General features: G+C 34.0%; 1 protein-coding gene across 1 annotated transcript; it reads left to right on the top strand.

The window, feature by feature from the left end:
- The first annotated feature begins 6,803 nt into the window (after positions 1 to 6,803).
- LOC133296206 (uncharacterized) lies at positions 6,804 to 13,647 on the top strand. Its single transcript, XM_061495155.1, has 13 exons — positions 6,804 to 7,173; positions 7,276 to 7,349; positions 7,532 to 7,615; positions 7,829 to 7,909; positions 8,340 to 8,420; positions 8,788 to 8,880; positions 9,865 to 10,044; positions 10,237 to 10,304; positions 10,398 to 10,449; positions 12,568 to 12,621; positions 12,708 to 12,800; positions 12,984 to 13,050; positions 13,177 to 13,647. Exons 1-13 carry the CDS (start codon positions 7,032 to 7,034, stop codon positions 13,266 to 13,268), a joined length of 1,161 nt encoding a protein of 386 aa, XP_061351139.1. The 5' UTR covers positions 6,804 to 7,031; the 3' UTR covers positions 13,269 to 13,647.
- The last annotated feature ends 1,583 nt before the right edge of the window (positions 13,648 to 15,230 follow it).

Below are 15,230 nucleotides of genomic sequence, written 5' to 3'. Positions count from 1 at the left end.
TCCCACCGTGCAACTTCCCCTTTTTCGTTCGTTCTCGGACGTGAATGGTTAAAAAGAATGTGACATTCTATACAAAAAAAAAATGTGACAAGCACTTTTTTTTTTGTTGTCGTTTCTCATGCCCTCGTTGACCCCCTTAGGCAACTAGGCTTTTGAGCCTTTCAATGCTAAATTAAGCACACTTGAATTATGATGGGCTTGAAAGAAAATTGGATAGGGACCCGAAGCAATTTCTTGTTGCCAAACATGCCCTCCTTTATACAAAATGCCCACTCTTGAATTTGGATTGTGGACCTGTAAAGTAATGTTGTATTCTATTGGGTCAGGTTATTTGTGGAGAAAAAAGTGTTGGATGGATAATCTAGGGTCCTTAGGCCTATTTAACATGAGGAAAAAGCCACCTATAGGAGCCACCAATAAAGATAACAATTGTTATGTAGGCAATGATTCGCACGTAATACCAATAGCATTTCCTCTTTTTGTCCCTCTCGCGAGTGTTTCGGTGCTGCTCGGCGATGCGGGCATTTTCCAGTGGCGGAGTGCGGTAGACTTGGTCCCTGGGGACCTGGACAACGTAGCTGCCATAATGCCATTGCCGAAGTTTGCTAGCTGGAGTTGATGGGAACCGGTGGCGACTGTGGCGGCGGGCCCACCATGGGAGTATGGCAGGGGAGCGATGGGGTGAAGAGAGAGAAGAAGGGATGGTGGAGGAATGTGGGGATGTTAGCAATGAGGAAGAGAGGGGCGCAGTTTGCATGAGAGAGGTGAAAGTGGCGTTCCTGCATGCATGCACTATGCACTTTGCACGGGATAGGGGAGGATGAGAGATTGAGAAAGAGTGTGTGCGTGGTGAATGTTTGGTTTAAAATAAATGATAGATTGGAGAGATATCCCAATACTAGATTAGATTTGAAGCTGCTTTTACGGTTCAATATATTGTATTCACTTAACTAGCGGTCCCAAGAGAATTAGAGATGTCTCGATTTTCCTTAACTCGCCAAAATAAGAGGAAGTGCTGCAATATGATCACTTGCTTGAAAAGAAAAGATAGACACATCTTTGATTATTATGTCATAATTTATCCGAATTTGTTTCGAATTATTTCTTTCTTTCTGTTTTGGGTTAATTCGTCAGATCAAATATATGATCTCAGCCCACCCAGAAAGGATATAATATCAATATACAATGTGAGAGAAAGTGATCTCATCTAAATAAAGAGAACCTAAAACATTACAAATCACAATAGCTGAATTCCTACCGCAAGGAGCTAGCACATCAACTCTTTTATATATCAGTCTCTCATCTACAACTATCTGTATTGTTTATAAAGGGACCCTCTCTATCTCATTTTATTACAATTTTGTTTTTCCTAAAATATTATTTTTACTTAATTGAATGTAAATGTAAAAAAAATAAAAGAAATAAAATTGTACTCGTTACATTACAATTGAACCTGCTGGGAGCTGGTTTTGACCCACCTCACCTTAAATCTTTATCTTAAGTTAATTTTGTGTCTTGTTCCATATGCTTTATTATTTTTAAAATGTATTTATATACTTTTATGAATTAAATTGTGTTTGCATACTTATTTATATTTTAGATAGAGATTTCTTATTCATGACTTTTGATAATATAAAACGATAATTAAATTTAAAGATCGTGAGTCGTGATTGAGATCACAATAAAAAAAAAATGTATCCCTATATATAATATTGACATGGAATACCTATTCTTTTTGGTACAATAGCGCGCGGTAGGCCCAGCCAAAATAAAAAACTAACCAGCTAACTGTATAAATAGAACATTTATTTCTACAATTATAAGAAATAATGTTCCATTACATTACCAAAAATAGGAATGTCTCATTCTTATTTTCATTTAATTTCATTCCAACTTCCCCAGAGACTTCAGGTGGTTCTTAACGAGCTATTCGCGTTGCTATAGTCATCACCGTTGCTGGAGATCCTTCCCGGCCAAATCCATGATGTTATAAGGCTTCCGGAAAAAGAATTTCCTGCGAAAATGATAGTTTTCACGGTAAGATATCCGCAAATTTTGCACTAAGCTCGTTTTATATGATGGATGAGTGTATTATTTTAAAAATCACCTTTTTTCTTTTGACCATTTAAGTTTCCGTATGCATTAAACTTTCGAAGTCAGTTTTTTTTTAAAACTTTTGTCATGATAAATTGGCTTTTCGAACAAGGATTTAGGTTTTTTAAGGGGAGGCTAAGGATGGATGACGAGTCCAATTTTTTGGCCCGAAATATAGTTTGAGGTTTCAAATGGTTGCGTCCTCTTTTAGGTATTTGGGCCTATTCACCTTCAGCTTTGACCAAAAAAACAAAACCGAAAAACTTCATGATCAATTACTTTGTACACAAGTCGATCGAAGCCCGTAAAAATAAAGAACAAAAACAAGCTACTTCACCAAATACTTTTGGCACAAATGTTAAGGAATTTGGGCTCCTTAATCAAAGATTTTGAATTTGATCCCTAGAAATAAAAAAAAAAAATTGAAAGAGTTATTCCCTTTAATAGGGTCTGACAAATGTTCCAACTAGATATAATCAGAAGGATGAATAGGGAAACTAAAAAAAAAAAAAACTTCTAAATTGAACTAAAATAAACGATAATAAATGAAAACAAACTATTGAATTGTTTGTATTTGTTTTAGGCTAAATTTTTTTTTTATGTTTTAGGCCTAATTTTATTTTAGTAGATATGCCAAGAGATTTAATATTCACTTCTATATTTAAAATCACACAAAAGATATATTTTTATAAATAATAAATATTTTTTCAAATTTTATCTTATATTCAGTCTAAAGAGTAACAAAAGATTATCATTTCTTTAACCAAAAAAAAAAAATTATCATTTCATGTTTTTTTTTTTAAGCTCATGCTTGTTTAATTATGACAGAAATTCAGTTTAAAAAACTTCCAAATAAGAAATCTTTGGGTTTTTGACCCTTTTGCCCCTAATTAAATAATTAATAACCAATTTGCCCCTCCCCCAGAACTATCCACCATCCTGCCCCCATTTAGTCGATTATGTTGCACTTTTAATCGACTAAATAGGCTAAACTCAGAAATTATGAAACGCGAATTTTAGTCGACTAAAAACTCATCTTAATCGACTAAATTGTTTGCACTTTTAGTCGACTATTTAGTCGACTAAAGATCGCGAAAAACCCTATATCCAGACCTCTCTTGGTCTCATTTTCATTATATTCGAATGTAAAACTCCTCCCTTGGTCTCTTTCTCTTGTTTGTCAGCTGTGAACCTTCCAATCACCCTTCCATTTCATCACACCACCTCTAAGGCATAGTAATTGTGAAATCATTGTCATTTTCCTTTATTTCTCAATTTTTTCCCCCAAATCCGAACCCAAAACCCTAAAATCCGATTCCTACCCCCAAAATTCGTGTGAAAGATGAGCTCAAGTCCAAACATGTATGTTACCATGATTTACTATGATGGAAAGCATTATGAAGACCCCAACAGTGTTCAATTTGAAGGAAAAACGAAAATGTTGAAAATCAAACGGCGCACTACGTACAATGAGTTGAAAGGGAGGATTAACCAAAAATTGGGGCTACACGGGAGCCATGGCGTTCAACGGATGATCGCCAGGGTAGAGTCTACAGTTGGTAAGGATGCTATATTCTACATTGTAATGATATATGTGACGATGAAGATGTGGATTGTGTCATAGATGCAATTGTGGACCGAAAATTTCAAAACTTTATTGAGATATATGTTGAAATAGACTGTGGTCAATCTTCATCTGCACTTGTGCATGGAAGAAGTCAAAGTCAAGAAGACAGAGTGGTCGGTTTATCTGCACCTGCACCTGTCTTAAGTCAGATACCATTGAGGGAAATAGACGAGGATGAGGATGGGCATGACGAGGATATGGACAGTGAAGACGATGGTGAACCCGAGAGTGTTATTCCGCTGGGTGACACCTCAGATACGGACGTAGAGGGGAATTTTGACGCTGATATTAGTTCAGGAAACTTGAGTTCCCAGGTTATGCCACCGCTTCGTGTTGACCCTGTTAGCAGTGGTAAGATTGTAATATAAAGTTTTAATTTTGCATATATATATATTTGTGTTTTCTTTCGTACTGACGGATAAGTTTAAATTTGGACGTAGGGTCTGAGATTGAGCCATTTTGGAACGACAGCCCACACTATGAGGGTTGACTTGCTAAATCGTAAATGTCAATGTGGACGGTTCACAGCTAGACGATTTCCTTGCAGTCATGTGCTAGCGGTGTGCAAGGTTGAAAAATTGAACCACTATGACTATGTCGATCCTGTGTTCTCAATTACACAAATTGAGAAGGTCTATGCTGCACATTGGTTTCCAATGGGTAATGAGTTGTTGATCCCAGAAATAGATGGTCCAACATTAATCCCAAATGCATCTTTGGTTCGTGCACAAGGAAGACCGAAGTCTTCAAGGATACAGAATGAAATGGATTGGGTTGAGTCCCACCCCACAAGCAGTCAAACTAGATGCAGCACCTGCAAGCAAATTGGTCACAATAAACGTACATGTCCTATGAGGATTAATCTTAGCTGAAGCAATGTTGTGCATGTATTTAAGGTCTTTTGTAAGAGTTCATGTATTTTTTGTAAGACATTGTGATGTTATTTTGTGTTACTGTTTAAGTAATTATGTAATTTGACATTTCATTTCTAAGTCCATTATCTAACATTGGTCCATATTGATAGATTGAAACTCATAACTAATACTAGTATTACCAAAAAATGAAATCACCAAGTTTCGGGGAGCGTAAACAAACGGTTTGGGGTAAAAGTATCCGAATGGGAGGTCCACAGCAGCGGGGTCTTCCTCTTGTGGCCTTGACGAAGACGGATGGTCTTATCGTAGCTTTTGTCGTCTCTCATTTCCAGTGCTAGACGATCTTCTACGGCCAGCCATGGGAACAACTGTACCTACAATGCAAGTGGAAACAAAAATCAATGAACAATAACAATATCAAAAAATTTAAAATTCAATATAAAAAACAAAATCTAATCCTAAAATAAAACAGAAATCAGAAACCCAATCCCTAACCCTAAAACAGAAACAGAAACCATAACCCTAACCCTAACCCTAACCCTAACCCTACACCCTAAAACAAAACACAAAAACCCATTCCTAACCCTAAACACTACAACCCAACCAAAACAGCAACGTAAACCCTAACCCTAACCCTAACATAACCCTAACCCTACGCCTGAGGCACCACATCAACCCTAACCCTCACCCTCACAACACACTTAGCACCCTACCCCTAACCTAAATCCACAAAACCGCAAACATAAATCAAATGCATGAAGAAAACCAAAATAAAAACTAAACTTAAAACCAAATGCAAGTCAGAATACGTTACCTAAATGTCGATTTCGCAAGTGTGAACCAAGGAAGCTTCAATCGCACCTTCAAGGGTTGAGATTCGGACTTGGTTGGAGATAGGGGACGGAATGCAGCCTTTTAGTCGACTAGGGTTTGAAAATAACCCCCTTTGCGAAATGGGGGGTTTTTAAAAAACCTGATCTGCGACATTTAGTCGACTAAATAATGTGCTTAGTCGACTAAAAGTGCAAACAATTTAGTCGATTAAGATGAGTTTTTAGTCGACTAAAATTCGCGTTTCATAATTTCTGAGTTTAGCCCATTTAGTCGATTAAAAGTGCAACATAATCGACTAAATGGGGGCAGGATGGTGGATAGTTCTGGGGGAGGGGCAAATTAGTTATTAATTATTTAATTAGGGGCAAAAGGGTCAAAAACCCAGAAATCTTTAGACCCATTGTTGACTATTATGAATTTTATCATTTGAGTGTCAATTAACAATTCAAGAGGTGATAACTTTATCAGATAAGAAATCTTTAGACCCTTTGTACATATTTTAATTAGAAAATTTTGAAAAGCTTATAATCAAATATTTAAAAGAGGACCTTTGGCAAAAAATAATTTTAGTGTGAAAAAAAATGTATTTAAACATACCTATATCTTATAATTTATAAAAAATATAATTATATTACATTTATATAAGTTACATTTACATTCTGAAATATCAATCTTATTTATATTTATTGACTCTAATTTATAAGATATATGTGTCATTATATGCAAAATAGATCAATGATTAAGATTTGATTTAATTGCCCACAAAAAAAAGATTTGATTTAATTTTCTTAAATCGATATAACTTGATTATGTCCCATAAAAAATAATCTAAAATTTAATAATTATTTGTTTTTATTTGAATTTTTCTGTATTATTTAAAAATGTTGAAAATAGAAAAGTTAAAAGAAATTTAAAAAAAGAGAGAAATGAAAAACCAATAAAAAAATAAAATGAAGTAACTTAAAATAATTTAAAAAATGAAAATTAAAAATACTATTTAATAGTTCTAGTAGAACAATTTTTATTTTTTATATAAAATCTATATAAATTAAAAAATAACACATTATCTTACCAAAAGAAAGTAAGTCCTCCTTAATTAAACATTCTATTTTAATAAGTAAGGTTAAAATATTTGTGGTTTTTGTTGACACGAAGAGAAACTGAAAGGCGAAGAAAAGATCCCAATCCAAAAAGAACAGAAAAGACGACACCGGAAAAAGGCTCCTAACCGACCCGGTTAAATAGCAAAAACGATATGATATTTAAATTTATCTATTGAGATTTAGAATGTTTTATTTATTTTCCCGTAAATTAAAAATTAAAAAAGAAGAAGAAGAAGAAGAAGCAGCAAAGCTCGCCGAGTTAAAAAAAAAACAAAAACAAAAGATAATAGAGCAGCCTCGGAGACTCTAGGAAATTGAATTCATTCTGAAACGCCCCGTTTACAATTTCAAGAGCGAAAGAATTCTGATTGAACGGGGTGTTTTTGATCTCAGAACAATTCAAATTTCATCATCATAATTATAAAAACGAGGTTAGGTTAGATCTTCGATTTGGATCGTTGATCTTTGGGAACAATCATCCATTTTAGGGATTGAGGCATGGACAGCATAATGAGCAAGCTCCGCAATCTGGATGCGTACCCTAAAATCAACGAGGACTTCTACAGCCGCACGCTCTCCGGTGGCGTAATCACCCTCGCTTCCTCCATTCTCATGCTCTTGCTCTTCATCTCCGAGCTTCGTACGCCTCATTTTCGTTTCGTCGTTTTGCTTTATTGTTTTTTGCGTTTTGATATTCTCCTGTTTCAACTCATTTTTGTGTTGTGTTTGCCGCTGCCTTCAGGATTGTATCTCCATGCCGCAACGGAGACCAAGCTTGTTGTAGATACTTCTAGAGGAGAAACGTTGCGTATCAATGTAATGTCCTTTCCTTGGAGTTCCTTTCCCTTGAACATTAACTCTTCAATTTATGTATATTTTTTTTTTTTTCAAATAATTGTTTTAATTTTTGTGTTACGTCATTTGCGTATCGTAATGTGCTTCGGTTGGTTTGCTATATAAATTTATTGATCCTTGTGCTTTTGATGTTGAAAGTGCAGTTTGATGTTACATTTCCTGCACTAGCATGTTCCATACTCAGTCTTGATGCCATGGACATCAGCGGAGAGCAGCACCTAGATGTAGTATGTATCATATATATATATATAAACTCTTATTTTCAATTACGCGCTTGAGCACCTCGAAATTAGTCGTTTTGGTGCAGTAATATATAACATGTAATCAAGTTATACTTTATCTTTGTAATATTTTGAATGCATATTCACCTTCGTCCTTTTGATCTCTTGCCTGTTCCCTAGTTTCTAACATTGTTATTTTTCTTTTGGTGTAACTCTCAGAAACATGATATAATCAAGAAAAGATTAGACTCTCATGGCAATGTGATAGAAACAAGGCAAGACGGAATTGGTGCTCCCAAGGTTTGTTTCAGCAAAAGTATTTTTGTAATTCGTTGTGTTCTTATATTGGATTGTTGCTTACTGCTGTTATTTGACTCAGGTTCTTTTCATTTTAATTTCTTTTTCTCACGTAGGAAACATCTTATCCCAACTAGTTTGGGATAAAGGTGATGTTGATGTTGACATAGGAAACTTCTTATTAAGCTTTAGCAAGCCTGACTGGCTGAACATGTTAACATGAAATTTTCTCTTTAGAAAATGAGCTTGTACCACTAGTTACTTATCTCGTTACCTTTAAGATGCAATTCTTTTTCAGTTTTTCCCTTCTTAAGATTAAACTGGTGATGCTTTATCTAGAATTTCTTCTTAAACTATAGTTTTAAGAAATTACATCTTCCTTGCTTATGTCGTTTGTAGACCATTTTCTTTAAATAACTGTTTATTTTCTCAGATTGAAAAGCCCTTGCAAAGACATGGAGGCAGGCTTGAGCACAATGAGACTTATTGTGGTTCGTGTTATGGTGCTGAAGGGGTATGCCTGGTTTAAAATTACGCTTAATAAGGATGTCCTAATTTAATGCCTTATTTATGTATTGATTACTAGAGAGAAGAGAAGAGAGTAGAGACTGTTCTCACTACATTGCATACTAAAAAATCTGGCATTTGTTTCGCTATTGTTTGCTCCCAAAAATTTAAAGGACCATATATCTGTTCTGATGAGCAGTTTTCAACTAGGCAGCATTAACAGTCAAGTCCCTGCAGTTTTCTTCCTTTCATCTAACATCTTAGTTTTTCCTTTTTGGGTTTCATAATGATGGATTTATGTGCCTTTAATTACAATGTTCCCAGCATCACAAGTTTGATGCTTACCTGAATCTTGCACATGTTTGCGTATGCAGTCAGATGAGGACTGTTGTAATAACTGCGAGGAAGTTCGTGAAGCATATCAAAAGAAAGGTTGGGGACTTTCAAACCCAGATTTAATTGATCAGGTCTGTCCATATGACATCTTGACGTTTAATTCGATATTATTCCTGAGCTTATCAAACACGATTTTGTTGACCCTAACATGTTAAATTTTCCACTGCAAGCAAACTTCATACTTTTATATATGTTTATAGAACTCCCAAAGTTCACAATTTTTTGGCCACACATATATTACAGAACAGGTTATTTATCTGTAAATAGTGAAGTCTGTATTTGTGATCCATTTGATCATATTGGTTTGGTTTACTACTCAATTTTCAATATAGAAGAAAATAGTTTTCCTGACTCATTATTGTGAAATGTGAAATAAACTGTTATCCATAAACTCATTATTTTGTAAAGCAGTATTGCTGATGAACAACCAATTCTAGTTTCATCCTTTTGCTATTAATGAATGATGAGTTGGTTGCCACACCTAATATCCTGTGACATTTGCGTGGAACTGTGGATTATTATTTTGACACAAAGTTACACATGCAATTTCACATTATGGTGTGGAATATTTTTGGATATACAACTGCATTTAGAACTGTTCAATTATATATTTCTAGGCTTCTAGCTGTTGTCCTATCCAAGGAGAACTAGATTACATTAATCCAACCATGAATTGATTATTAAACCAACTAGAAGAGCTCACTATGCTTCAATAGCCAATTCAGCGTTGCAGTAAAAAGTTTGGCTTACGGCTTGATCATGTCACTAGTAAATTGAAGGATGGAGTTTGTTTTCCTTCGTGATTTCACCTTCAATTTGTGTATGCATGGCTATATCTACAAGTTTATTCAAATATAACTGGCTATATATGCTATATAGTTTTCCCCCCGAATATTTAGCATGAATATCTTGTCATATTTCACTTAGCTGTATCTTGTTACCTTCAACAATGAGTGGGCTTATCCCCTTTCTCATCTATTTAAATAACTCTTCTGTCAAAGTCATATTGTTAACTTAATCCGGTGCCTATTTGGTGTATGATTTGCATCACTTAGTGCAAAAGAGAAGGATTCTTACAAAGAATCAAGGATGAGGAAGGTGAAGGATGCAATGTATATGGTTTCTTGGAAGTAAATAAGGTGGCGGGGAATTTCCATTTTGCTCCTGGGAAAAGCTTTCAGCAATCTGGTGTACATGTACATGACCTGCTGGCTTTTCAAAAGGAATCTTTTAATGTAAGATATGACCTGTCACTTTGTATTCACTTTGGTGAATTTTAATTGCAATTTTTACTGCTAATAATTTATAGCTTTTATGAAATATCAATAGAAAGGTAGTAATATAATACTCTATTATTTTTCCCAAGAAATATCTTTTATCATTCTTCGTATTTCAAGCCACTAACTTGTCTATAACATGTAATACAGTTAAGTCACCACATCAACAGATTAACTTTCGGTGAGTATTTCCCTGGTGTTGTGAATCCTCTTGACCGGTGAGCTCCTTATACTCTCTTAGCCTCAGATGAACAATTTATCAAACTTGAATATTTTATTTAGATACGTTTTGACACTTTCTTCATTATCAGTGTGCATTGGACACAAGAAACACCAAGTGGGATGTATCAGTATTTTATTAAGGTTAGTATTCCAGATCTCTGCGTACTGTGTATTACCAATACTAAGTTTTATTATGCATAGATGTAATTTTCAAATTTTAATATTTATGGGTTAAATCACTCTTTAATTAACTTGATAATGCTGCTTGCTTCTATTGGAATTGGTGTACGATTTTGATCTGAATTTATGAGCTATATTAATCAAAAGTCAAAATTAGAATTGTGAATGTCAATTTTGATACTGTGATATATTGGTGGGCCGTGGGTATATCTGGTTTGACGCGTGACTAGATGTTAGTGGTGAAACTTTTGATCATTTTCACATAATGACTTTGAGATATGTCAAATGTTCTTGTTTAAACAGCCCTGCATTTATGCAATTTTGAATCTTTGCATTTACTGCAATGTAAGATATCTCTAGTTTGAATTTGATTGCATTCACCAAAGTTTCCTGTAATATTCTCAAATAACCAATGGTGGGTCATTATCTCAATTTTGGGAAAATAAGCATATCTGTGATAGGGGATTGTAACTGTGTATATATAGGCTAAATCATGACTTTTTACTAGCATTTGTCTATTTCACTATTTTTTATCTCTTTTATGAAAAGTTAGTATCATAATAATGTCTGTTTAGTGTATATGTGATAGTGATAAACTATAATTTTTTCATGCTTTTTGGACAAAGTCAAGGACATATACCTTCCAATGTTTGATGAAATTAACTTAACCTGTCCTCTAGTTTTTGAAATTATGCTTACTCCCTTCTTTGTATATTTTTCACTATATGAAATTGTGCTGATGGGGGGTGTGTGACATGATGTGTTTCTGTAAAATAAAAATGCATGGGTTATGTCTGGTAAAATTTCAAAGTTAGGGAGGCTGCTATAATTCCCAAAATTATAAGGGAAGTTGATGTAATTTATCTTTTTCTCATTTTTGGTTACATCCGTTGAAGTTAGAGTTGCTACAAGGTGTGCCTTAGGCTCTTAGTTGAGGAAAGGGAAGGGTCCAGTGCTTCTTGCTCTTTGAGGCTCTACCACATCATTGTGTGCAACTATGCATACTTCTCATGCCTTGATGATGCTTTTTCCTCAATGCAGAGGTGCTGCATGCGAGTGCCTGACTAATGGGCAGTGGGTTTGACAGACTACAGCCCATAAAAATTGTCAGCGTTCATATAAAACAATTGTAGTTATGTAATCTGGTGCTATGAAACATCAACCACCGCCAAGCTAAATTTTGCCACCTTCAAAGCGAACAGTTAATTTTTTTATTCATTTATTTTTCACTTGTTCTTCTACACTTCTTTATATGATTTGGCACTTTGTCCTTCTTTATTTAAACTATTATGTTTGCACCAGCAACAGGCATGCTCTATTTTAGTCATTACTCTGGTATTAGAGCAGAACTACTCCGTTGGTCTGGTTTATTTTCTTTGCTCCTGTATTTGTTTTCTATTTTCAATTCCATGTCACTTGTTTGTAGCTATATTTGTCTGCTTTATATTCATTTTCTTAGTGGAGTTGTTTTCTGATTACTTTCTGCAGACTGTTTTTGTTGCATTTGCTGACAAATGCTTTGTCAAGGAGAACACTTTAATAGCTTTATTCATTTTGCATTCTATCCATTTATATTTTATATGCTTTCTGTTTTATGTGGCAAGTTGTATACGTGTATACGTGTTTAACAGCTTTTTTTGACAAGCTGAATTTTTAAAAAAATTTACCATAAAAATCTCGATGAAGTTTTTATTAAGTTTTCCTTCTTACTTTCACAGTACTAATGGCAGCAATGAGTAATGTTGTAAAAGAGAGGAGGCAGGGATGTGGGGTAGCAAGAATTCTTTTTTTTTTTTTTGGTGAGGCGTGAGCCTTTGGGTTCCTCTAACCTCAAAGCTTTTTAATACTTTGGTTAAGGGTGGCTTTCCCTGTTGAATACTTTGGTTGCATCAGGAAGATGTTACACATGCTGTGCAATGCACAGTTTTTCTTTTTTTTGTGTTATGTTGTCTTTAGGATGTGTGTCTTTAAAAGGGTACTCGAATGGGTACTTTGCTATGCAAGATATGTGGAATATTGTACCTGCAAAACTATTCTGCTTCAAAACTTGTTATCAATTGTTATCAATTGTTGTTTCAGGTTGTGCCTACTGTGTACACTGATGTGAGTGGACATACCATCCAGTCAAACCAGGTTTTTGAACTTATAAATGCCACTTTTGACATTTCTTTTGCTTTCTGACAAGCAAAACATAATACAAACTGGAAATGTTTTTGCAGTTCTCCGTGACAGAACACTTCAGGACTGCAGATGTAGGCCGTCTTCAGTCCCTCCCTGGAGTTTTCTTCTTCTATGACCTTTCTCCAATTAAGGTTTTTTTTTTTTTAATAATTATTATAGCTATTCAACTGGTGTTCAAATATGGACTATCATAATCAATAATTGCAACTAGGCTTTTCTTAGTGTTTTTTTCAATAAGGTCTTTTTCCCTCTCTTGTTCTCATTCTCTTTCATGCTCTTTGATCATTGTATTATACTGGATTTGCATATTGCAGGTTACTTTTACTGAAGAACATATCTCATTCTTACATTTTCTTACTAATGTGTGTGCCATTGTTGGAGGTAAATATGGATCTTCCACTATTCCTCTTCAGTTTTACATAATAGGCATCAGTAAGTTAATGAGACAAGTATCATTTCATTTGTGTGAATTTTGACACAACCATGCTTGCTGTTTGTTGCATACAGGTGTTTTCACTGTTTCTGGAATACTAGATTCATTTATCTATCATGGTCAAAGGGCTATCAAGAAGAAGATGGAACTTGGGAAATTTAGCTGATACTTGTTCTGTTGGCGCATGCCTTAGCGTTATTGGAGTACTTTCCAGTGAATGGCTCTCCAGAGATAATATATTCAAGAGAAGATCAACTATTGAAAGAAATTCCCCTTGGGTTTCCCTGAGTTCTGTCAATTTCAACGAAAGGATTTTTCCCTTAGATCTTGTCATCAATGAAGGTTGAAATGCTAGATCCAATATCATGTGCAACAAATGCCACTTTGCCATGATTCATATCTTTTCTTAAACAGCTCTGATGATGTGAATGTTAACATACTTTCTGGAAAGTAGACGGGATTTCATTTATAGCCCCGGACACGCAGAACTCCCTTCCAGAAGCATCAACAACTATAATATAAAATAACTCTCCAGCTTTATGTTATTTTCTGCTTGAATTTGAAGAACTTTTAGTTCCGTGCGTTTGTGGTTTTATTGGCTTTTTTGCGTATTTATTTTATATTTTTTTAAATAGGAAAAATGTTTCTTCTGTTATAAGTGATAAATTTATCTCTTATAATTTCAAATTTCCTGCGTTTTGGGTTACATAAAATAATTTTATGACATGTAGGAGAAATAGTAAATTTATTTTTAGTTTTCCAAATATTAAACCTCCCACATTATTTTTCAAAATATATATTTTTCCGTCTAAAAGACTTCTCGGGATTTTTTTTCCTTTGGAAGAAAAACTGATTTTCTTAAAAAATTTAAATAAAAATATGTAATTAATTATTAATTTTTTAATAATTTATTATTTATGAATTTATAAATGGTAGTTAAATATATTTAAGATATAATAGTTATAATTATTGAATATATGTAAAAGTATTTATAGTATGATTTTATATAAATAATATTAATGAGAAAATATAATTTATATTTTTACTAGTATAATGACTTTCATATTATAAAAAATAAAATAAGATTTTTTATACACACTAAAAATATATAAAATTTATATTTATTTTTTCTCCCTCTTCTTTTTATACGAGTTCACATGGATTTTACACATTTTTATGTATATGTAAAAAATAATTTTATCTCTTATATAATATGAGAAATATCAAACTCATTAAACATTCAGCCTCTAAGCAATTGCTTGATATTTTCTTTAATTTTGTAATGTTTTTTCTTCGATGGAAATTAACCCAAACTTTATCTGCCTTAACCTTAAAGCGGAGTATTCAGTGGAATTGTGTCTTCCAACAACACCATAATGGAATTTCCTTTATCTCTACTCAAAATATAGTACCCTAACCAAAGAAATCTCTAAATGCTTCCTCCAGTCTCACTATCGAATGCTCTCATATGGATGAGCTACAGTTATTCATAAAAACCCACAAAGCACAGAATATAAGCAAGTATATGAAGCACTAAGATGATGAAGTACAAAGAATTCTATAGATATGAAGCTCAATTGCAAATGTTCTTCACCTAAGTACTAGTTTGATCCAAAGCGTCGTTCGCACTTGGCACTCATTTTGTAGTTGGAAATGTTTGCTTTGACTTTTGCTCAAATGTTTTCGTTCGCACTCCGTTGAATGACCGGAGCCAAGAGAATATATCTTTCAAACTTGACATATGAATCGCATGCAAATATTAAGTTATCCCTTTCGGCTCAGTTGTGCGCCTTTAGGTGCAGTAATTGGTACTGTATTCTCTAATGCTTGCTAACTACCGCTAGTTGCTCAATCTAATTGATCTTTTTTCTCTGGTTTCTTGTATGAAAATAGCTCCAACACCTTTTCTATTTAAAATCCAAAGTTTCTTCATCTAAGTGCTAGCATCCACCTAACAATCACCTCTAAGCGTATTATTTCCTTAATCAAACACAATCAAAGAGCCATAATTAAGTTAATTTAAATCTGTACCTTATTAAGCAAATGGTTAATCGATCAATCAACAATTAAGTAGGCTAAAATATTCAAGAGTCATGTGTTAAATATTCACCAAGCTCCAAATTCCTTT

The sequence above is a fragment of the Gastrolobium bilobum genome, unplaced genomic scaffold (genome assembly GCF_033153095.1).
Source record: "Gastrolobium bilobum isolate Gb01-03AN ecotype WA unplaced genomic scaffold, APGP_CSIRO_Gbil_v1 utg23400, whole genome shotgun sequence".
Taxonomy (NCBI): Eukaryota; Viridiplantae; Streptophyta; class Magnoliopsida; order Fabales; family Fabaceae; genus Gastrolobium; species Gastrolobium bilobum.
The sequence above is the reverse complement of the archived record's forward strand: the minus strand, read 5'-3'. Positions and strand labels throughout refer to the sequence as shown.

Excerpts from the sequence above, each read along its gene's own strand:
- LOC133296206 (XM_061495155.1), top strand. The coding sequence starts at position 7,032 with ATGGACAGCATAATGAGCAAGCTCCGCAATCTGGATGCGTACCCTAAA. Across the intron at positions 8,421-8,787 it reads CGTGTTATGGTGCTGAAGGG|TCAGATGAGGACTGTTGTAA; the intron begins GTATGCCTGGTT and ends TTGCGTATGCAG. Across the intron at positions 8,881-9,864 it reads ACCCAGATTTAATTGATCAG|TGCAAAAGAGAAGGATTCTT; the intron begins GTCTGTCCATAT and ends TGCATCACTTAG.